General features: G+C 44.3%; 1 protein-coding gene across 1 annotated transcript in view; it reads right to left on the bottom strand.

Moving 5' to 3' along the window:
• Positions 1–23,579, bottom strand: part of ZDBF2 (zinc finger DBF-type containing 2) — a 173,296-nt gene that overhangs the window by 63,726 nt on the left and 85,991 nt on the right. Inside the window, 1 exon segment of the mRNA XM_053713210.1 lies at positions 5,460–5,511. Coding sequence (XP_053569185.1) covers positions 5,460–5,511 — 52 coding nt within the window.

Raw genomic sequence — 23,579 nt, 5'->3', positions numbered from 1 at the left:
ATATAAGCTACAGTCGTGATGTTGTCCAACTGAAACCTGATGAATTTGGCTGCAGCAAGCTGAGGCCACGCCGGAAGCGCCTTGAATATCGCTCTCAGTTCTAGAATGTTTATCGGAAGAAGAGATTCCTCCCGAGACCATAAGCCCTGTGCTTTGAGGGAGTTCCAGACTGCACCCCAGCCTAGCAGGTTGGCATCTGTCGTTACAATGAGACACTCTGGCCTGTGGAAGTACATTCCCTGAGACAGGTGGTCCTGAGACAACCACCAGAGAAGAGAATCTCTGGTCTCCTGGTCCAGATGCAGTTGAGGAGATAAATCTGCATAATCCCCATTCCACTGTTTGAGCATGCATAGTTGCAGTGGTCTGAGGTGTAGTCGGGCAAAAGGAACTATGTTCATTGTCGCTACCATGAGTCCGATTACCTCCATACACTGAGCCACTGATGGCCGAGGAATGGAATGAAGAGTTCGGCAAGTGGTTAAGAGTTTTGATTTTCTGACCTCTGTTAGAAATATTTTCAATTCTACCGAATCTATCAGAGTCCCTAGAAAGGAAACTCTTGTAAGAGGGAAGAGAGAACTCTTTTTTATGTTCACCTTCCACCCGTGAGATCTCAGAAAAGCCAACACAATGTCCGTGTGAGACTTGGCTAGCTGAAAAGATGACGCCTGAATTAAGATGTCTAGATAAGGCGCCACTGCTATGCCCCGAGGTCGTAGAACCGCCAGAAGGGACCCTAGCACCTTTGTGAAAATTCTTGGAGCCGTGGCCAACCCAAAGGGAAGAGCCACAAACTGGTAATGCCTGTTTAGAAAGGCAAATCTGAAAAATTGATGATGATCTCTGTGAATAGGGATGTGTAGATACACATCCTTTAAGTCCACGGTAGTCATATATTGACCCTCCTGGATCAGAGGCAGAATAGTCCGAATGGTCTCCAACTTGAATGATGGAACTTTGAGGAACTTGTTTAGAATTTTGAGATCCAAGATTGGTCTGAAAGTTCCCTCTTTTTTTGGGAACCACAAACAGGTTTGAGTAGAACCCTAGGCCCTGTTCCTCTTTTGGGACTGGGCGGATCACCCCCATGGCATGTAGATCTTCTACACAGCGTAAGAACGCCTCTCTCTTTGTCTGGTTTACAGACAATCGAGAAATATGAAATCTCCCCCTTGGAAGGGAGTCTTTGTATTCCAGAAGATATCCCTGGGACACAATTTCTAAAGCCCAGGGATCGTGAACATCTCTTGCCCAAGCCTGAGCGAAGAGAGAGAGTCTGCCCCCTACTAGATCCGGTCTCGGATCGGGGGCTACCCCTTCATGCTGTCTTAGAGGCAGCTGCAGGCTTCTTGGCCTGTTTACTCTTGTTCCAAGCCTGGTTAGGTCTCCAGACTGACTTGGATTTGGGCAAAATTCCCCTCTTGCTTTGCAGCAGAGGAAGCTGAAACGGAACCACTCTTAAAGTTCCGAAAGGAACGAAAATTATTTTGTGTGGTCTTCATCTTATTTGATCTATCCTGAGGAAGGGCATGACCTTTCCCTCCAGTGATGTCTGAAATAATCTCTTTCAGTTCAGGCCCGAATAGGGTCTTTCCTTTGAAAGGGATGTTCAAAAGTTTAGATTTAGATGACACATCAGCAGACCAGGACTTAAACCATAACGCCCTGCGTGCTAAAATGGCAAAACCTTTGCTGCTAATTTAGCCAGTTGAAATGCGGCATCTGTAATAAAAGAATTAGCCAACTTAAGGGCCTTGATTCTGTCCATAATCTCCTCTAATGGAGTCTTCATCTGAAGAGCCTCTTCTAGAGCCTCAAACCAGAAAGCAGCTGCAGTAGTTACAGGAACAATGCACGCAATAGGTTGGAGAGAAAAACCCTGATGAACAAATATTTTCTTTAGGAGACCCTCTAATTTTTTATCCATAGGATCTTTGAAATTACAACTGTCTTTGATAGGTATAGTTGTACGCTTAGACAGAGTAGAAATAGGTCCCTCCACATTAGGAACTGTCTGCCACGAGTCCCGCATGGTGTCAGATATGGGAAACATTTTCTTAAAAACAGGAGGGGGAGAGAACGGAATACCTGGTCTATCCCACTCCTTAGTAATAATATTCACAATCCTCTTAGGGACTGGAAAAACATCAGTGTACACAGGAACCTCTAAGTATTTATCCATTTTACACAATTTCTCTGGAACCACTATAGGGTCACAATCATCTAGAGTCGCTAATACCTCCCTGAGCAATAAGCGGAGGTGTTCAAGCTTAAATTTAAAGGCCGTCATATCAGAATCTGTCTGAGGAAGCGTCTTTCCTGAATCAGAAATTTCTCCCTCAGATAACAAATCCCTCACCCCTACTTCAGAGCATTGTGAGGGCATATCAGATACGGCTACTAAAGCGTCAGACGGCTCAGCATTTTTCCTAAACCCAGAGCTGTCCCGCTTTCCTTGTAAACCAGGCAGTTTAGATAAAACCTCTGTGAGGGTTGTATTCATAACTGTGGCCATGTTTTGTAAAGTAAAAGAATTTGACGCACTAGAGGTACTTGGCGTCACTTGTGTGGGCGTTACTGGTTGTGACACTTGGGGAGAGCTAGATGGCGAACCCTCATTTACTTCTGATTGAGAATCATCTATTGCTCTATTTTTAAGTGCTAATATATGCTCTTTATAGTTTATAGACATATCAGTACAATTGGGACACATTCTAAGAGGGGGTTCCACAATGGCTTCCAAACATATTAAACAAGGATTTTCCTTGGTGTCAGACATGTTAAACAGGCTAGTAATGTAACAAGCAAGCTTGGAAAACACTATAATCAAAGTAAATAACACTTAGAAATAAAACGGTACTGTGCCTTTAAGAGAAAAAAAGCTGCACAAATTCTGCAAAACAGTTTAAAAAAGCAGTAAACTTAACGAAATTTTTACAGTAGCATCATAAAGACTTAGTAACTTTGCACAGCTATGCAAATAAACAATTAACCCCTTAATGGCAAAACCGGATTGAAAAAACGTCAAAACCGGTAAAAAAAGACTTTCAGCACCTTGCCACAGCTCTGCTGTGGCTCCTACCTGCCCTTCAGAACGATTTGTGGGGGAAAAACTTATTTTACAGCCCTCAAGTACAGCAGGAACCTCAGGAGCAGTTAGATGTCTCAGAGGAAAAGAAACTGCGCAACTGAGGCGCGAAAATAGGCCCCTCCCACCTCACTCGATGTTTTGAGGCCTATCAGAGAAACACCAGAGTGTCTCTTAATTAACCATGTGAGTTAAAAAACTAAAAAACAAGCCACAATGACCCCTTTAGTCCCTTCAAAAAACGTTATAATTGCATCATTCACTGAATAAACAAAAACGTTTTTTCCTAACAGTGTCACCAGTAACTAATGAGCCCTTCAAGCAAGCTGAAATTCCTATCAAAGTGTCTGAATACAGCTTACCCTTCCCTCATGGGGATATTGCCAGCCTTTTCTAGAATTAAGACAGTCTGTCTAGAAAAATATAGACTGAACATACCTCATATGCAGCTTAGCCTGCAAACCGTTCTCCCAACTGAAGTTTTCCAGTACTCTTCAGCCCTTGTGAGAACAGCAGTGGATCTTAGTTACAAAGTGCTAAGATCATCATCCTCCTTGCAGAAATCTTCATCCCTTTTCTGCCAGAGAGTAAATAGTACGCACAGGTACCATTTAAAATAATAAACTTTTGCTTGAGAAATAAAAAACTAACATTTTTGTCACCACACAGCTCTTTGCCCTTCCTAGCAATTAAGCAAGCAGAGAGAATGACTGGGGGGTGGAGCTAAGGGAGGAGCTATATAGACAGCTCTGCTGTGGGTGCTCTCTCTGCCACTTCCTGTAGGGAAGGAGAATATCCCACAAGTAAGGCTGAATCCGTGGACTCGATACATCTTACAAGAGAAACACATGTTGTGTAAGTTAAGCCACAGCTACTGGAGCTCCGTGAGCATTGGCATTCTGTTAAATAACAGCTCTGTGAAAATATGCCTGATGGCGTCCCTGCACAATAAACAGTTCAGTGAGTGGGAGAAGCTCTCAGAGGACCAGTATTAGCTCAAGTGAAGTCCAAAAGAGCAGTAAAGTGAGACGTTACTTCCGCAGCGGTGATAGCTTGTGTCCAGTGAGCATAATAGTCACTTAACATTGCATGATCAATTTGAACCATGAAAGTTTAATTTTCACTTGAATGTACCTTTAATTGGACAATGTAAATAAAGTGTGCAAACTTAAGTGTCACACAATATAAGCATTTTAGAATGTGTCTGTCTTGAAATGGACTTAAAGAAACTCAAATTATCTGCATAGATAGTGAACAAAATCTATAAGGGTCATGAAATCACTTGTCTTAAGTTAAAAATTAATACACCATGGCATGGAGAACTCAGTGAAGAAGGAAAAAAGCCTTTTGCTTTTGTGAAACAATATAAAAGGTCTGAATAAAATCAATGATTGTGTACAGATGTAGGAGCAAGAAAAATAACACAAGGGTCCAGGAGGCTGTAATTTGCCAAAAAAAGATTTTGAAACCCATATCTGAGTTGTCCCGATGAAAAGAAAAAAAAATGTGTAACCGGCATCTGAATGGAAAACATTGTCTCAGTATAGGAGCACCATCCCATTTCCTTGCACTTGGTCTATGGTGGATCTAGATTTCCAGGAGAACTTGCCAGTACCTGAAATACCAGGGATTTCCATCATTGGTCAAACACAATAAAAAGTATATTGTTTTTGTAGTTCCTACTAATTGCCTGCTGGCTGATAAGGACAACTGCCTTAGCTTTATTTTTTTTACTTTTTAAATAACCTCTTTTAATGAAAAAGTCATCTGAAACGTTCCTTTAAGCAATTCATTGATATGATAATATAATGTATTATTTCTAAGAGTTAGACAAATGCATATTAAACTTGGAGGCCAGATAGAAAACTAAAGAGCGAGCTACAGATTTAGGAGACAGATAAGTGTGTTTGTATACAGATACATGTTGCAATAATCTAAAATGCTACAAGCATCACATAAGAAAAGATAAACCATAAAGCATAAAAGAAGAATTCCCATCCCTGTTCTAAAATGAAATATCCAAGGTATCATGAAATTATAATCTTGCAAGAACACAAAACTGCCATGTAGGAGCTCATGAATAGTATTATGCTCTAAGTTAACTTTCCTAAAGATAATTTGGAGACTATCTTCCTTAGCTCATATACCTTGCAATTTATGTTGAAAGTAAATTAGATCAGAACTGTTCAAAATCTATAAATAATCCAATCTATATATGATCTGCTGCCTTGCTAGGCTTCAATGTTAGATAAAAATGCATATTTTGTTTTACGTTGTAGTTTTAGAATGTACTTCCTAAAGACTATGGCCATGGATGACATTCTTACGGCCTTTCAAAAAGCTAAGACAACTGACACAGCATACCTACCTGCTACTGCTATTCAGCCTAATATACTCTTCTTCTTTGTCTTTATCTGCACCTGTAAGAAAAGTAAAGGCAAATAAGTACAATATATACTAGAGCATTGAGCAGAAACAAAAGAACAATATAAAAGCTTTATGCTGTTTTCTTTGTGCGTGGGTATACAAGTCAAGATGAAGTTGTGGACATTTTTTCCACTTTGCAACTAGCAAATGATTCCACAATCAGTCATTTGCAAACATACATGTAACTGTATTACATTCTTAAGTGCCAACATAGATCTAAACAGTAAAAAAATAAAAACATAAATTATGCTTACCTGATCATTTTCTTTTCTTCAGATGGAAAGAGTTCACAGCTGCATTCATTACTTTTGGGAACCTCACCGGGGATCGAACTTGCAACCCTTGGTTTGCTACAGTGCAGAGTAGCCAGAGTGCATTAGTATGCTAAGCTAGCTGTCCAGCTAGCATAAGAAACTCCATACCAACAGAGACCCACCAGTCTCATAAAAACAAGGGAAGGCAACACCCAGACCCCAGAAATACAGAAACCACGGAATAAGGTTGGGAGTCTGAAACAAAAAGGGTCTTCCACTAACACAGTGCAACCACACTCTAAAAAGCAACTGAAGATGGTCCCCAAGTCGCATAAAGGTAGCTCAGAATACCAAAATATTCAGAAACAAAACCCTGTGCAGCAAGCTCAGATAGTTCTGATGAACAACACCTGAATCAAAAACACTGCAGTCATCTAAAAATGACTCTGAAACTTAAATACTTGCAGGGCAAGCAGAAAGCAGGTTAAGATAGGATCCTACAGATTGCTAAGTATCCACTAACCAGCAGAAAACGTTGCAGGTTATCTAAGAGCTGCCAGTCCTTCCCACAAATCTTGTGAACATGGAGAAACCTCAAGAGGCTTACCGTACCTCGAATGCCCAGAGGACAAATTTAGCAGAGCAACAGATCTCAGATCCTGCTCCAACACCGGCCCATCCCAAGCGACAGACATGTCTGATAGACAGGGGGGACAGAAAGACCCCAACCACAAGCCCTCAGGGAATGGGTTAAGAAAAAGGGGGGAATCACCCACCCTAACAGAGCTTGGGTGCCAAACCTCCAAAATAAGGCACTCCCAAGGAGAACCCCCTAGAACCTGAAACAGAGAAAAGTGTAATAGATCTGTAGAAAGATCTGTCACAGTATTCTTAGACAGTCTCTACGTAGAGAGATCAAATTCCAACAGGTGGAACAGAGCCCAGAGCAGCAGATGCTGCCCTTTACAGAAAAAAGCCACCTGATCCACCGTCCTACACACAGGGCAGGACAAAGACCCTCCAGAGAGAGAAAAACTCAGCTCATAAGGAAGACAAACTATCCCCTCAAAAGGGAAGGGCACAGATAAGAACAGTGCACAAGTCCAAAGACATGAAGCTATAGTATGATCAAAACACGGGCCGAATGAAAAAATCATCCAGACACCACTGTTGACCAATTAGAAAAAGAAAACTCCCCATGAGGAGGAGCACACTCCATTCGAAGGACAAGTCATGCCTTAAAGTTAATAACCAGTACCTGAAGGTGGATGTGAACTCTGGCCTTCCTGCTTGCAAACCCATTGAGCTAGCCCCTATGTCGCAACATAGGGTCCTTAAAAAAAGAAAATGTATGCTTACCTGATAAATTTAATTCTTTTTTGACACGATGAGTCCACGGATCATCTTAATTAATAATGGGATATTCACCTTCTGGTAAGCAGGAGGCGGCAAAGAGCACCACAGCAGAGCTGTTAAATAACTCCTCCCTTCCCTCCCACTACAGTCATTCGACCAAAGTTAAGGAAAGAAAGGAAAAGCCTAGGTGCAGAGGTGTCTAGCTTTTATAATAACCAGAAACCTGTCTTACAAGAACAGGGTGGGCCTTGGACTCACCGTGTCAAAAAAATAAATAAATTTATCAGGTAAGCATAAATTTTCTTTTCTTTTTTAAGACACGATGAGTCCACAGATCATCTTAATTACTAATGGGATCCAATACCGAAGCTAGAGTACACAGATGATACGGGATGGACAAGACAGGGAACCTAAACGGAAGGCACCACTGCTTGAAGAACCTCCCAAAAGCAGCCTCAGCCGAGGCAAAAGTGTCAAATCTATAGAGTTTTGAAAAAGTGTGCAGAGAGGACCAAGTTGCAGCCTTGCAAATCTGTTCCACAGAAGCTTCATTTTTGAATGCCCATGAGGAAGCAACAGCCCAAGTGGAATGAGCCGTAATTCTCTCAGGAGGCTACTGTCCAGCAGTCTCATAAGCAAAACGTATGATACTTTTCAGCCAAAAAAAAAGAGAAGTTGCTGTAGCTTTCTGTCCCTTACGTTTTCCCGAAAAAATGACAAACAAAGAAGACGACTGACAAAAGTCCTTAGTCGCCTGCAAGTAAAACTTTAAAGCACGGACGACATCCAAATTGTGTAGAAGACGTTTCTTCTGAGAATAAGGATTAGGACACAAAGAAGGAACAACAATCTCCTGATTAATGTTCCTGTCAGAAACAACCTTAGTTAGAAATCCTAACTTAGTACGTAAAACTACCTTGTCTGAATGGAAAATAAGGTAAGGAGAATCGTACTGTAACGCTGAGAGCTCTGATAATCTACGAGCAGAGGAAATAGCAACAAGAAATAAAACCTTCCAAGATAATAACTTAATATCTAAGGAATGCATAGGCTCAAATGGAGCCCCTTGAAGAACAAGATTAAGACTCCATGGAGGAGTAACTGGTTTAAACACAGGCCTGATCCTAACTAAGGCCTGACAAAAAGATTGAACATCTGGAACATCCGCCAGACGTTTGTGTAACAAAATAGACAAGGCCGAGATCTGACCCTTTAGGGAACTCGTCGATAAACCTTTCTCCAACCCCTCTTGGAGAAAAGACAAAATTCTAGGAATCCTAACCTTGGATTCACACCAATAGAGATATTTACGCCAAATCTTATGGTAAATCCTTCTAGTAACAGGTTTACGTGCCTGAATCATGGTCTCTATGACTGAATCAGAAAACCCCCGCTTAGATAAAATTAGGCATTCGATCCCCAAGCAGTCAGCTTCAGAGAAACTAGATTTGGGTGAAGGAAGGGTCCCTGTATTAGAAGGTCCTGCCTCAACGGAAATCTCGAGGGTGGCAGAGATGCCATCTCCACCAGATACGCATACTAAATCCTGCGCGGCCAGGCCGGTGCTATGAGGATCACCGACGCCCTCTCCTCTTTGATTTGAGCAATAACCCGAGGAAGAAGAGCAAACGGAGGAAATAGGTTTGCTAGACTGAAGGTCCAAGGGACCGCCAGAGCATCTATTAGCTCCGCCTGGGGATCCCTGGACCTCGACCCGTATCTCGGGAGCTTGGCATTCTGTCGGGATGCCATGAGATCCAATTCCGGCTGACCCCACTTGAGAATCAGATCAGAAAACACTTCTGGATGGAGTTCCCACTCCCCCAGATGAAAAGTCTGCCTGCTCAGGAAATCCGCCTTCCAGTTGTCCACCCCTGGGATGTGAATCGCCGATAGGTAACAGGAGTGAGCTTCCGCCCACTGAATTATTTTGGTTACTTCTGTCATCGCTAAGGAACTCCTCGTTCCTCCATGATGATTTATCTAAGCCACTGAAGTTATGTTGTCCGACTGGAAACTGATAAATTGGACCGAGGCTAACTGAGGCCAGGCCAGGAGAGCATTGTAGATCGCTCTCAGTTCCAGGATGTTTATAGGAAGAATAGCCTCTGGCTGAGTCCAAACTCCCTGAGCCTTTAGGGAGCCCCAGACTGCTCCCCACCCTAGAAGACTGGCGACTGTTGTCACAATCACCCAAGATGGTCTGCAAAAGCAGGTTCCCTGGTAAAGGTGATCCAGAGACAACCACCATTGAAGAGAGTCCCTTGTCTCCTGCTCCAGTTATTCGAGGAGACAAGTCCGCATAATTTCCATTTAGTTGACTGAGCATGCTTAACTGTAGAGGTCTGAGGTGGAACCAAGCAAACAGGATGATGTCCATTGCCGCTACCATCAGCCCGACTACCTCCATACACTGATCCACTGACGGCCGGGGAGTTGACTGAAGGTCTAGGCAAGTATCGATAATCTTTGATTTCCTGACTTCTGTCAGAAAAATCTTCATAGACAGAGAGTCTATTATGGTCCCCAAGAAGGTGACTCTTGTGTCTGGAACTACAGAACTCTTTTCTAAATTTACCTTCCACCCGTGAGTTCTCAGGAAAGATAACACTATGTCGGTGTGGGATCTTGCTTGTTGAAAATATGGCGCCTGCACTAGAATGTTGTCCAGATAAGGCGCCACCCCAATGCCCCGTGACCGAAGTACCGCCAACAGAGACCCTAGAACCTTTGTGAAAATTCTGGGAGCAGTGGCCAGGCCGAAAGGAAGAGCTACGTGTTTGTCCTGGAAGGCAAACCTTAGGAACTTGTGATGATCCCTGTGAATAGGGAGCCTTTATCCTGTCCTGGATTTCTTCCAAGGAAGTCTCATTCCTAAGAGACTCAGACAGAGCATCAAACCAATAGGCCACCGCGCTAGTGACGGTAGCAATGCACGTAGCTGGTTGCCACTGCAGGCCCTGGTGAACATAAATCTTCTTAAGTAGGCCCTCTAACTTCTTATCCATAGGATCCTTGAAAGCACAACTATCCTCTATAGGAATAGTAGTCCGCTTGGCTAAGGTGGAAACGGCCCTTTCCATCTTAGGAACTGTTTGCCATGTCTCCTTAAAAGAGTCAGCTATGGGAAACATCTTCTTGAAAATAGGAGGAGAAAAAGGAATGCCTGGTCTTTCCCATTCTTTAGTAATAATCTCCGAAGCTCTCTCTGGAACTGGAAATACATCTGAGTAAGAAGGAACTTCAAAGTATCGGTCTAATTTACTAGACTTCTCGGGGATGACCACAACTGTGGAGTCACAGTCATCCAAAGTGACTAATAACTCCTTAAGCAATAGGCGGAGGTGTTCTAGTTTAAATCTAAAAGTTACAACCTCCGAATCCGTCAGAGGCAAAGCACTCACTGAATCTGAGATTTTCCCCTCAGATACTACATCATTATCCTCCTCCTCGTGTCCTTGGGAGGGAACCTCTGAAATTGCCACAATGGCGTCAGAACTTACTGAGTGTCTGGTTTCCTCTTACGTTTGCCCTGCAACATTGGAAAGGCAGACAATGCATCAGAAATTGTAGAAGACGTAAGAGAAGCTATGTCTTGTAAAGTAACTCCAGCGGGCGCTAGAGCAGACGTGCAGGGCACTGCTTATGCGGGCGGTAAACTTTGGGACGCTTGGGGAGAAAGCTGCAGCATAACTTGTCCCTCGTCATTAGACCCCTGGGCAGCATCCACTTTTGAAAAGTTTTGCTCAGATAAAATTTTCCCTTGAATTTAAAGTCCTCTCAATACATATGGGACAGAAAGGGATTGGGGGTTCCACATTTGCTTCAAAACACAAGGAACAAGAAGCATTTTGTAAGGCCCCTTGGTCCATACTGTACACAATTAATCCTTTTATCTGACAAAAAAATTTAAAACCAAAAAACGTTACTGTCTCTTTAATTTCAAATTAACGACTTTTTTACTTTAAGGCCTGTAAAGTTATTTTCTCGCTACCAAAATAAGGCAATAAAAAGAAAAAAAAAAACTCTGCACCCCAGCAACCGTGCTGAGGTGCTCCTACCTAACCGGAAAAACCGGGAGCCTGTGTATCTGCTCAGCGCTGCAATTCTCAATCCATTGCGCTGTAGATCCATTGCGCTGCAGAAGTAACCTCAATCCAGAGCGCTACAGTACAGATTCCAACCAGTGCTAGAAACCCATGCTCTATCACGGACCATGCGTTCCCAGACAGCACCTCAGAAAATGTGGCCTGAATAACTTCCTGACCGAAGCGCAAGAGAATTGGCGCAAAGTCAGAAGCTCCCCCCACCTAACACCTAAGTACACTATAACTGTTAGCAAAGGGTACTTGAATAGAGTGAAACCACCAGAGCAATGATCCCCAGCCCCAGTGCCTGCACCTATATGCTGTCTCAACACTTCTCCAGACTAAGAGTGTCCTTTGTGTCCCAATATAACTGCCTTTCCAATTACACTTAATAACAATAATGGTGTGCTTACTCCTTCCTGGGTTCCCCCCAGAAAATATATAAAGTAGCACTTACCTTAACTTCTGCCTGGCAGCTAGGCAGCTCACATTCTTAAGAGGTCCTCTCCCTTCCATTGACTTGTGGAAAAAACAAAATTTATGCTTACCTGATAAATTTCTTTTTCTTGTGGTGTATCCAGTCCACAGGTTCATCCATTACTTTTGGGATATTCTCCTTCCCAACAGGAAGTTGCAAGAGGACACCCACAGCAGAGCTGTCTATATAGCTCCTCCCCTAACTGCCACCCCCAGTCATTCGACCGAAGACAAGCAAGAAAAAGGAGAAACTATAGGGTGCAGTGGTGACTGTAGTTTAAAAATAAAAAACACCTGCCTTAAAGTGACAGGGCGGGCCGTGGACTGGATACACCACAAGAGAAAGAAATTTATCAGGTAAGCATAAATTTTGTTTTCTCTTGTAAGGTGTATCCAGTCCACGGGTTAATCCATTACTTGTGGGATACCAATACCAAAGCTTTAGGACACGGATGAAGGGAGGGACAAGGCAGGAACTTAAACGGAAGGCACCACTGCCTGCAAGACCTTTCTCCCAAAAATAGCCTCCAATAAAGCAAAAGTATCAAATTTGTAGAAATTAGAAAAAGTATGAAGCGAAGACCAAGTTGCCGCCTTACAAATCTGTTCAACAGAGGCCTCATTTTTAAAAGCCCATGTGGAAGCTACCGCTCTAGTGGAATGAGCTGTAATTCTTTCAGGAGGCTGCTGGCCAGCAGTCTCATAAGCTAAACAGATTATACTTCTCAGCCAAAAAGAAAGAGAAGATGCCGAAGCCTTTTGGCCTCTCCTCTGTCCAGAGTAGAAAACAAACAATGCAGATGTTTGACGAAAATCCTTAGTAGCTTGTAAATACAACTTTAAAGCACGAACCACATCAAGATTGGGTAATAGACGTTTCTTCTTTGAAGAAGGATTAGGACACAGTGACGGAACTACAATCTCCTGATTGATATTCTTATTAGATACCACCTTAGGAAGAAATCCAGGTTTGGTACGCAACACTACCTTATCTGTATGGAATATCAAATAAGGGGAATCACACTGTAAGGCAGATAACTCTGAAACTCTTCGAGCCGAAAAGATAGCTACCAAAAACAGAACTTTCCAAGATAAAAGCTTGGAATGAAGAGGTTAAAATATCTATGGAATGAAGAGGTTCAAACGGAACCCCTTGAAGAACTTTAAGAACTAAATTTAAACTCCATAGCGGAGCAACAGGTTTAAACACAGGCTTGATTCTAACTAAAGCCTGACAAAACGCCTGAACGTCTGGAACATCTGTCAGACGCTTGTGCAGAAAAATAGACAGAGCAGAAATCTGTCCCTTTAAGGAACTAGCTGACAATCCCTTCTCCAATCCTTCTTGGAGGAAGGATAATATCCTAGGAATCCTGACTTTACTCCATGAGTAAACCTTGGATTCACACCAATGAAGATATTTACACCATATCTTATGATAGATTTTCCTGGTGACAGGCTTTCAAGCCTGAATTAAGGTATCAATGACCGACTCGGAGAAACCACGTTTTGATAAAATCAAGCGTTCAATCTCCAAGCAGTCAGCAGCAGAGAAATTAGATTTGGATGTTTGAATGGACCTTGGAGTAGAAGGTCCTGCCTCAGCAGCAGAGTCCATGGTGGAAGAGATGACATGTCTACCAGATCTGCATACCAAGTCCTGCGTGGCCACGCAGGTGCTATCAAAATTACTGAAGCTCTCTCCTGCTTGATCTTGGCAATCAGACGAGGGAGGAGAGGAAATGGTGGGAACACATAAGCCAGGCTGAAGGATCAGGGCACTACTAGGGCATCTATCAGCGCTGCCTGGGGATCCCTTGACCTGGACCCGTAACAGGGAAGCTTGGCGTTCTGACGAGACGCCATCAGATCCACTTCTAGTTTGCCCCATAGTTGAATCAGCTCGGCAAATACCTCCGGATGGAGCTCCCACTACCCCAGATGAAAAGTTTGCCGACTTAGAAAATCCACCTCCCAGTTCTCTACTCCTGGGATATGGATAGCTGAGAGATGGCAAGAGTGAACCTCTGCCCATAGAATTATCTTTGAAACCTCCAACATTGCCAGGGGGCTTCTTGTCCCCCCTGATGGTTGATATAGGCTACAGTTGTGATATTGTCCGACTGAAATCTGATGAACCTGACCGCAGCTAGTTGAGGCCAAGCCTGAAGAGCATTGAATATCGCTCTCAGTTCCAGAATGTTTATTGAAAGGAGGGCTTCCTCCTGAGTCCACGAATCCTGAGCCTTCAGGGAGTTCCAGACTGCGCCCCAGCCCAGAAGGCTGGCATCTGTCGTGACTATAGTCCACTCTGGCCTGCGGAAACTCATTCCCCTGGACAGATGGACCCGAGAGAACCACCAGAGAAGAGAATCCATGGTCTCTTGATCCAGATTTAGCAGAGGGGACAAATCTGTGTAATCCCCATTCCACTGACTGAGCATGCAAAGTTGCAGTGGTCTGAGATGTAGGCGGGCAAACGGAACTATGTCCATTGCCGCTACCATTAGGCCGATTACTTTCATACACTGAGCCACTGACGGCCGAGAAGTGGAATGAAGAGCACGGCAGGAAGTTAGAAGCTTTGATAACCTGACCTCTGTCAGAAAATTTTTAATTTCTACTGAATCTATCAGTGTTCCTAGGAAGGAAACTCTTGTGAGAGGGGAGAGAGAACTCTTTTCTTCATTCACCTTCCACCCGTGAGACCTCAGAAAAGCCAGAACAATGTCCGTATGGGACTTGGCGATTTGAAAAGTCAACGCCTGTATCAGAATGTCGTCTAGGTAAGGAGCCACCACTATGCCCTGTGGCCTTAGAACCGCCAGTAGGGACCCTAGAACCTTCGTAAAATTTTTGGTGCCATGGCTAACCTGAAGGGAAGAGCCACAAACTGGTAATGCCTGTCTAAGAAGGCGAACCTAAGGAACTGATGATTATCTCTGTGAATCGGAATGTGGAGATAAGCATCCTTTAAGTCCACGATAGTCATATATTGACCCTCCTGGATCATAGGGAGGATGGTTCGGATAGTCTCCATCTTGAAGGATGGGACCCTGAGAAATTTGTTTAGGATCTTGAGATCCAAGATTGGTCTGAAAGTTCCCTATTTTTTGGGAACTATAAACAGATTTGAATAGAATCCCCGCCCCTGTTCCTCCCTTGGAACTGGGTGGATCACTCCCATAACCAGCAGGTCTTGAACACAACGTAAGAATGCCTCTCTCTTTATCTGGTTTACAAATAATTGTGAGAGATGAAATCTCCCCTTTGGAGATGAAGCTTTGAAGTCCAGAAGATATCCCTGGGAAACAATCTCTAATGCCCAGGGATCCTGGACGTCTCTTGCCCAAGCCTGGGCGAAGAGAGAGAGTCTGCCCCCCACTAGATACGGTCCCGGATCAGGGGCTACTCCTTCATGCTGTCTTAGAGGCAGCCGCTTCCCCTTATTCCAAGCCTGGTTAGGTCTCCAGACTGGTTTGGACTGGGCGAAATTTCCCTCTTGTTTTGCATTAGAGGAAACTGAAGCTGCGCCACTCTTGAAGTTTCGAAAGGAACGAAAATTATTCTGTTTGGTCCTTAACTTATTGGACCTATCCTGAGGAAGGGCGTGACCTTTTCCTCCAGTAATATCAGAAATTATCTCCTTCAGACCGGGCCCGAATAGGGTCTGTCCCTTGAAGGGGATGTTAAGAAGCTTAGACTTTGAAGTAACGTCTGCTGACAAGGACTTAAGCCATAGCGCCCTACGCGCCAAAATGGCAAAACCTGAATTCTTAGCCGTTAGCTTGGCTAAATGAAAAATGGCGTCAGAAATAAAGGAGTTAGCTAACTTAAGAGCTTTAATCCTGTCTATAATATCGTCTAACGGGGTCTCCATCTGTAGAGCCTCCTCAAGAGACTCAAACCAAAAAGCCGCTGCAGCAGTAACTGGGGCAATGCATGCAAGAGGCTGGAGAATAAAACCTTGATGTATAAACATTTTCTTAAGGAGACCCTCCAATTTTTTATCCATAGGATCTAGGAAAGCACAACTGTCCTCGACGGGGATAGTTCTACGCTTAGCTAAGGAGGAGACTGCTCCCTCCACCTTAGGAACCGTCTGCCACGAGTCCCGTATGGTGGCATCTATGGGAAACATCTTTTTAAAAGCAGGAGGGGGAGAGAACGGCACACCTGGTCTATCCCATTCCTTAGTAATATTTTCCAAAAACCTCTTAGGGACTGGAAAAATATCGGTGTAAACAGGTACTGCAAAGTATTTGTCCATTTTACACAATTTCTCTGGAACCACAATGGGGTCACAGTCATCCAGAGTCACTAAAACCTCCCTAAGCAAAAAGCGGAGGTGTTCAAGCTTAAATTTAAACGCTGTCATCTCAGAATCAGACTGAAGTAACGCCTTCCCTGAGTCTGAAATGTCACCCACAGATAGCTCACCTGCCTCGGCTTCTGAGCATTGTGAGGGTATATCGGACACAGGCAATAAAGCTCTGTATTAATTCTAGCCCCAGAGCTGTCTCGCTTTCCTTGTAGCCCTGGCAGTTTGGAGAATACCTCTGTGAGGGTAGCATTCATAACTGCCGCCATGTCCTGTAAGGTAAAAGAATTAAGACGCGCTAGATGTACTTGGCGTCACTTGAGCGGGAGTTACAGGTTCTGACACATGGGGAGAGTTAGATGGCATAATCTCCCTCTTTTTAGTCAGAGAATCCCCTGGAGATAAATCTTTAAGCGCCATAATATGGTCTTTATAGTTTATAGAAATTTCAGTACATTTGGTACACATTCTAAGAGGGGGTTCCACAATGGCTTCCAAACATATTGAACAAGGAGTTTCCTCTATGTCAGACATGTTTAACAGACTAGTAATGAGACAAGCAAGCTTGGAAAACACTTTAATAAAGGTGAAACAGCAATTAAACAAAAACGTTACTGTGCCTTTAAGAAAAAAAAACAAGCACTTAAACTGCAAAACAGTGAAAAAATACGGTAAAATCTTTGAAATTTTTACAGTATGTGTAAGGGACTAAAGCAACATTGCACCCACTTGCAAATGGATGATTAACCCCTTAGGCCCCAAACCGGATTGAAAAACGTTAAAAATCAATTGAGCACCATGCCACAGCTCTGCTGAGGCTCCTACCTGCCTTTAAATATGATTTTGTGCAGAAATAACCCCTTTGAAATGGTTCTCAGATGCCAGAGGACTCTTCTAGGGAAGCTGGATGTCTCAGTCTGTATTAAAACTGCACAGTTACAGTGCTAAAATAGGCCCCTCCCACCATGTACTGGATGTCAGAGGGGCCTTAAGAAAATACTCCTGGGAGTATCTGACTAGCCATGTGGAAACTAGGCCCCAAATAAAGACTTATCTCCCTCAGAGAAAAAACGTCCTATTTATGAAATCATGTAAACGTTTTGTCACTAAGCAATATGAATATTAACATGAGTATTACCCTGTTATGTAAGCATGATCCCAGTCGCTGTTAAATCAGGCTTACCTCAAATACACAAGGCTCTGTCAGCATTTTCTAGAACTTATTCCTCTCTCTAGAAATAAAAATACTGAACATACCTCAAAGCAGGTAATCTGCAGGCCGTTCCCCCAACTGAAGTTTTCCCATATTCATCAGTTATGTGTGAGAACAGCAATGGACCTTAGTTACAAACCGCTAAGATCATCAAATCTCCAGGCAGAATTCTTCTTCTAATTTCTGCCTGAGAGAAAAACAGTACAACGCTGGTACCGTTTAAAAATAACAAACTCTTGATTGAAGGTAAAACTACACTAAGTCACCACATATCTCTTGATACTTCCTTTCTTGTCGAGAGTTGCAAGAGAATGACTGGGGGTGGCAGTTAGGGGAGGAGCTATATAGACAGCTCTGCTGTGGGTGTCCACTTGCAACTTCCTGTTGGGAAGGAGAATATCCCACAAGTAATGGATGAACCCGTGGACTGGATACACCTTACAAGAGAAAAGAGGCATGCTGAGTAATCTTTCCTCAGGCTAAGGCATACAGGGCAGCAAGAATATATGGGAGGCGCAGTGAGAATTATGTCCCACAAGCTCCCATTGCTCTAAAGCCACCAAAGCTCTACTGAAGAGACTGATATGGACTACGGCTACGCCCTAGGACAAAGCAGCACAATCATGCACTACTTTAAAATAATAAACTCTTGATTGAAGAATCTATTCTAACACCTAACTTTACCACTTCCTATCACTAACGTAGGCAAAGAGAATGACTGTAGTGGGAGGGAAGGGAGGAGCTATTTAACAGCTCTGCTGTGGTGCTCTTTGCCACCTCCTGCTGACCAGGAGGTGAATATCCCATTAGTAATTAAGATGATCCGTGGACTCATCGTGTCTTAAAAAAAGAAAACTGGGTCGTCCCGAAACCAGTCCACAGGATCATAAGTCTCCAGACATCCAAGAAGGATCCAAGACAAGAACCTGGGAAACAAACGACACCCCCAGGGAACACAAGATACCCCGTCTGAAGCAATCAGACCTCATAGGGGATGAGAACCGGGAAACCCGGAGAACGGGTACAGGACTCACTCGTAATTCCCAGCCCAAAGCGAAGAGAACACCCTTAGCCGGAGGTCAACACCCCCCCAACAAAGGTGCTAGGCCGCGACAAAGTCACGCAATTTCTCTAGAGCCCAAAGCCCCCAAGGGCAACACTAAGGGAAATGAGAACAAGAACAGAGTCACCCGAAAGAGAGTAGAAAGATAGGCTAGTCTCCATAATACTTTCAGATTAACGTTCCAGAGAACGACACCCAAGGGAGAAGAATGCAAAGCATCCCAAACCCAGGCAGAAAAACATCCCCTAAGCAAAAAGCTTGGAAAAAGAGACAATCACCCTTTATATGGAGAAGACTAACTCCCAAGGAAGACAGGGCCTCACGGCCTTCCCAAAGCAGAAAAACCGGACAAAGTCCAGAAAGTCTTGACCCAAAGGAAGAGAACCTCTAAAAAGGAACAAGTCCTAAAAGGACACTTCCAAAGAGACCATGAAAGGCAAAACCGCAAGAACGGCGGTATGAAGGAACTAAATCCTCCAAGCCTCCAACCCACAACAGGAAGGAACAATCTAGTTCCCGGAAAAATTGGAAATGACTGAGCATATCACCGCGGATCTTAACGGAGTCCCGGCCCACTAGATTGAAAGGCGAATGAGGACTGAACTAATCCTCCATGCCCCAAAGCAACCACGGACCCTCAAGTCCTCTCAGGATGCTAGTTGAAGCTTGTAAATAAAACAAGTAAACAACACGAACCATATTGAGATCACTAAGCGCCCTCACCGGACCAACCGGACATAAAAAAGGCGCCACGTGTCCTAACTAGGCCTCAAAGACAGAAGGATTTGTACGCAGTCAGGACCAGCCTGAAACCAAGGGCTCCAGTACTGTCAAGGCCACATAGAGTCTCCCCCGAGACAGAGGGATAAAAAAAAGTCAGACAGACTTTTGTAAACAGTGCGACCACAAAATCTCGAATATCAATTCCAGAAAAGAAAGTTCCCGAAGGAAACCTCACACCACAACATGAGCTTTAGACCAAATAAAAATCATCCTTACCGGATGAAAATAAAAGATAAGGCAACCCATAGGTTATCGCCCAGGAAGAACGAACAGACCCGCAGGACCAGCCCAACAGGGGCCGAGACTTCCAAGCTCAACTCTGGAAAAGGATACCCAAATAACAAAGACTATAAGAAGATTACTTCATCCCCTTATGTCTATGCATGCAGGCCAGTCGAAGATTAAGACTGAGAATCCCCAGACCCATTAAGAGTGGGATCCTCCAGCAACGCCAAAAACGTGCCTTAGTAGAACACGAAAGCGCGCCAGTCTATAACGAAAGGTCGAACCTACCTCCGCCGGAACAAAAGAAAACACCAGCCCCGAAGGTTGACCCCCTGAGGCCACAGGGGCAGTCGCTCCCCTGGAGGGCTGAACTGGAATAGGCGATCCCACGCCTGACGAGCCCCAGTTAACGGAACACGGACAATATCGTAAGCACACTCCCGGGAGGTGCAGATGCGCCAGCACCAAAGATATGGCCATGCGGAACCGTGTCGTAACCTCCGGTGGGAACAGACAACACTCCATAGAAGGATAAGTAGCGTTTGGGTTACTTGCATGCGTAGTAAGAGTTGGTGGTAGGGAACTCGTCTCGTGGGAAATAGAATCCCCAGAGGCGGATGGCTCAGACTACACCTGATTCCCCGATCCCGAGGAACAGAGCACTCTAAAACGGCATTCTGAACATAACTGATGGGCATGTATCACCCGGGTCTATCCACATTCTTCGCAAGAAGTAGAGTCTGAATCAGAGAAATCCGTCTCCAAAAAAATCAGACTCCTCCATAACTGGGACACTGAATAAAAAAAATGCACCTTGCACCCCCAATGGCTGGGGCAATCACCACCTCCAGAGAACCAGACACCAGCGGACCAGGATTTCTCCGTCGCCAAACGGTCAGGAATGGAGAAATGGAGTCACAATGCACGCCCGACCTTAAGAGCTGCGTCAGACATAGGCTGTTATGTTCCAAAATAGCCATGAACCGAAGCAACACTACACAGTAGCAGACAGAATCACATAACAAACATGATTATAAACCCCCCTGTTCAATACAAAAAACAGAATTTATGTTTACCTGATAAATTACTTTCTCCAACGGTGTGTCCGGTCCACGGCGTCATCCTTACTTGTAGGATATTCTCTTCCCCAACAGGAAATGGCAAAGAGCCCAGCAAAGCTGGTCACATGATCCCTCCTAGGCTCCGCCTACCCCAGTCATTCGACCGACGTTAAGGAGGAATATTTGCATAGGAGAAACCATATGGTACCGTGGTGACTGTAGTTAAAGAAAATAAATTATCAGACCTGATTAAAAAAACCAGGGCGGGCCGTGGACCGGACACACCCTTGGAGAAAGTAATTTATCAGGTAAACATAAATTCTGTTTTCTCCAACATAGGTGTGTCCGGTCCACGGCGTCATCCTTACTTGTGGGAACCAATACCAAAGCTTTAGGACACGGATGAAGGGAGGGAGCAAATCAGGTCACCTAAATGGAAGGCACCACGGCTTGCAAAACCTTTCTCCCAAAAATAGCCTCAGAAGAAGCAAAAGTATCAAACTTGTAACATTTGGTAAAAGTGTGCAGTGAAGACCAAGTCGCTGCCCTACATATCTGATCAACAGAAGCCTCGTTCTTGAAGGCCCACGTGGAAGCCACAGCCCTAGTGGAATGAGCTGTGATTCTTTCGGGAGGCTGCCGTCCGGCAGTCTCGTAAGCCAATCTGATGATGCTTTTAATCCAAAAAGAGAGAGAGGTAGAAGTTGCTTTTTGACCTCTCCTTTTACCGGAATAAACAACAAACAAGGAAGATGTTTGTCTAAAATCCTTTGTAGCATCTAAATAGAATTTTAGAGCGCGAACAACATCCAAATTGTGCAACAAACGTTCCTTCTTTGAAACTGGTTTCGGACACAGAGAAGGTACGATAATCTCCTGGTTAATGTTTTTGTTAGAAACAACTTTTGGAAGAAAACCAGGTTTAGTACGTAAAACCACCTTATCTGCATGGAACACCAGATAAGGAGGAGAACACTGCAGAGCAGATAATTCTGAAACTCTTCTAGCAGAAGAAATTGCAACTAAAAACAAAACTTTCCAAGATAATAACTTAATATCAACGGAATGTAAGGGTTCAAACGGAACCCCCTGAAGAACTGAAAGAACTAAATTGAGACTCCAAGGAGGAGTCAAAGGTTTGTAAACAGGCTTAATTCTAACCAGAGCCTGAACAAAGGCTTGAACATCTGGCACAGCTGCCAGCTTTTTGTGAAGTAACACAGACAAGGCAGAAATCTGTCCCTTCAGGGAACTTGCAGATAATCCTTTTTCCAATCCTTCTTGAAGGAAGGATAGAATCTTAGGAATCTTAACCTTGTCCCAAGGGAACCCTTTAGATTCACACCAACAGATATATTTTTTCCAAATTTTGTGGTAAATCTTTCTAGTTACAGGCTTTCTGGCCTGAACAAGAGTATCGATAACAGAATCTGAGAACCCTCGCTTCGATAAGATCAAGCGTTCAATCTCCAAGCAGTCAGCTGGAGTGAAACCAGATTCGGATGTTCGAACGGACCCTGAACAAGAAGGTCTCGTCTCAAAGGTAGCTTCCAAGGTGGAGCCGATGACATATTCACCAGATCTGCATACCAAGTCCTGCGTGGCCACGCAGGAGCTATCAAGATCACCGACGCCCTCTCCTGATTGATCCTGGCTACCAGCCTGGGGATGAGAGGAAACGGCGGGAACACATAAGCTAGTTTGAAGGTCCAAGGTGCTACTAGTGCATCCACTAGAGCCGCCTTGGGATCCCTGGATCTGGACCCGTAGCAAGGAACTTTGAAGTTCTGACGAGAGGCCATCAGATCCATGTCTGGAATGCCCCACAGCTGAGTGACTTGGGCAAAGATTTCCGGATGGAGTTCCCACTCCCCCAGATGCAATGTCTGACGACTCAGAAAATCCGCTTCCCAATTTTCCACTCCTGGGATGTGGATAGCAGACAGGTGGCAGGAGTGAGACTCCGCCCATAGAATGATTTTGGTCACTTCTTCCATCGCTAGGGAACTCCTTGTTCCCCCCTGATGGTTGATGTACGCGACAGTTGTCATGTTGTCTGATTGAAACCGTATGAACTTGGCCCTCGCTAGCTGAGGCCAAGCCTTGAGAGCATTGAATATCGCTCTCAGTTCCAGAATATTTATCGGTAGAAGAGATTCTTCCCGAGACCAAAGACCCTGAGCTTTCAGGGATCCCCAGACCGCGCCCCAGCCCATCAGACTGGCGTCGGTCGTGACAATGACCCACTCTGGTCTGCGGAATGTCATCCCTTGTGACAGGTTGTCCAGGGACAGCCACCAACGGAGTGAGTCTCTGGTCCTCTGATTTACTTGTATCTTCGGAGACAAGTCTGTATAGTCCCCATTCCACTGACTGAGCATGCACAGTTGTAATGGTCTCAGATGAATGCGCGCAAAAGGAACTATGTCCATTGCCGCTACCATCAACCCGATCACTTCCATGCACTGAGCTATGGAAGGAAGAGGAACGGAATGAAGTATCCGACAAGAGTCTAGAAGTTTTGTTTTTCTGGCCTCTGTCAGAAAAATCCTCATTTCTAAGGAGTCTATTATTGTTCCCAAGAAGGGAACCCTTGTTGACGGAGATAGAGAACTCTTTTCCACGTTCACTTTCCATCCGTGAGATCTGAGAAAGGCCAGGACAATGTCCGTGTGAGCCTTTGCTTGAGGAAGGGACGACGCTTGAATCAGAATGTCGTCCAAGTAAGGTACTACAGCAATGCCCCTTGGTCTTAGCACAGCTAGAAGGGACCCTAGTACCTTTGTGAAAATCCTTGGAGCAGTGGCTAATCCGAAAGGAAGCGCCACGAACTGGTAATGCTTGTCCAGGAATGCGAACCTTAGGAACCGATGATGTTCCTTGTGGATAGGAATATGTAGATACGCATCCTTTAAATCCACCGTGGTCATGAATTGACCTTCCTGGATGGAAGGAAGAATAGTTCGAATGGTTTCCATCTTGAACGATGGAACCTTGAGAAACTTGTTTAAGATCTTGAGATCTAAGATTGGTCTGAACGTTCCCTCTTTTTTGGGAACTATGAACAGATTGGAGTAGAACCCCATCCCTTGTTCTCTTAATGGAACAGGATGAATCACTCCCATTTTTAACAGGTCTTCTACACAATGTAAGAATGCCTGTCTTTTTATGTGGTCTGAAGACAACTGAGACCTGTGGAACCTCCCCCTTGGGGGAAGTC

The sequence above is a fragment of the Bombina bombina genome, chromosome 1, assembly GCF_027579735.1.
Source record: "Bombina bombina isolate aBomBom1 chromosome 1, aBomBom1.pri, whole genome shotgun sequence".
Classification (NCBI taxonomy): domain Eukaryota; kingdom Metazoa; phylum Chordata; class Amphibia; order Anura; family Bombinatoridae; genus Bombina; species Bombina bombina.
This window is presented reverse-complemented; position numbering and strand designations above follow the sequence as displayed.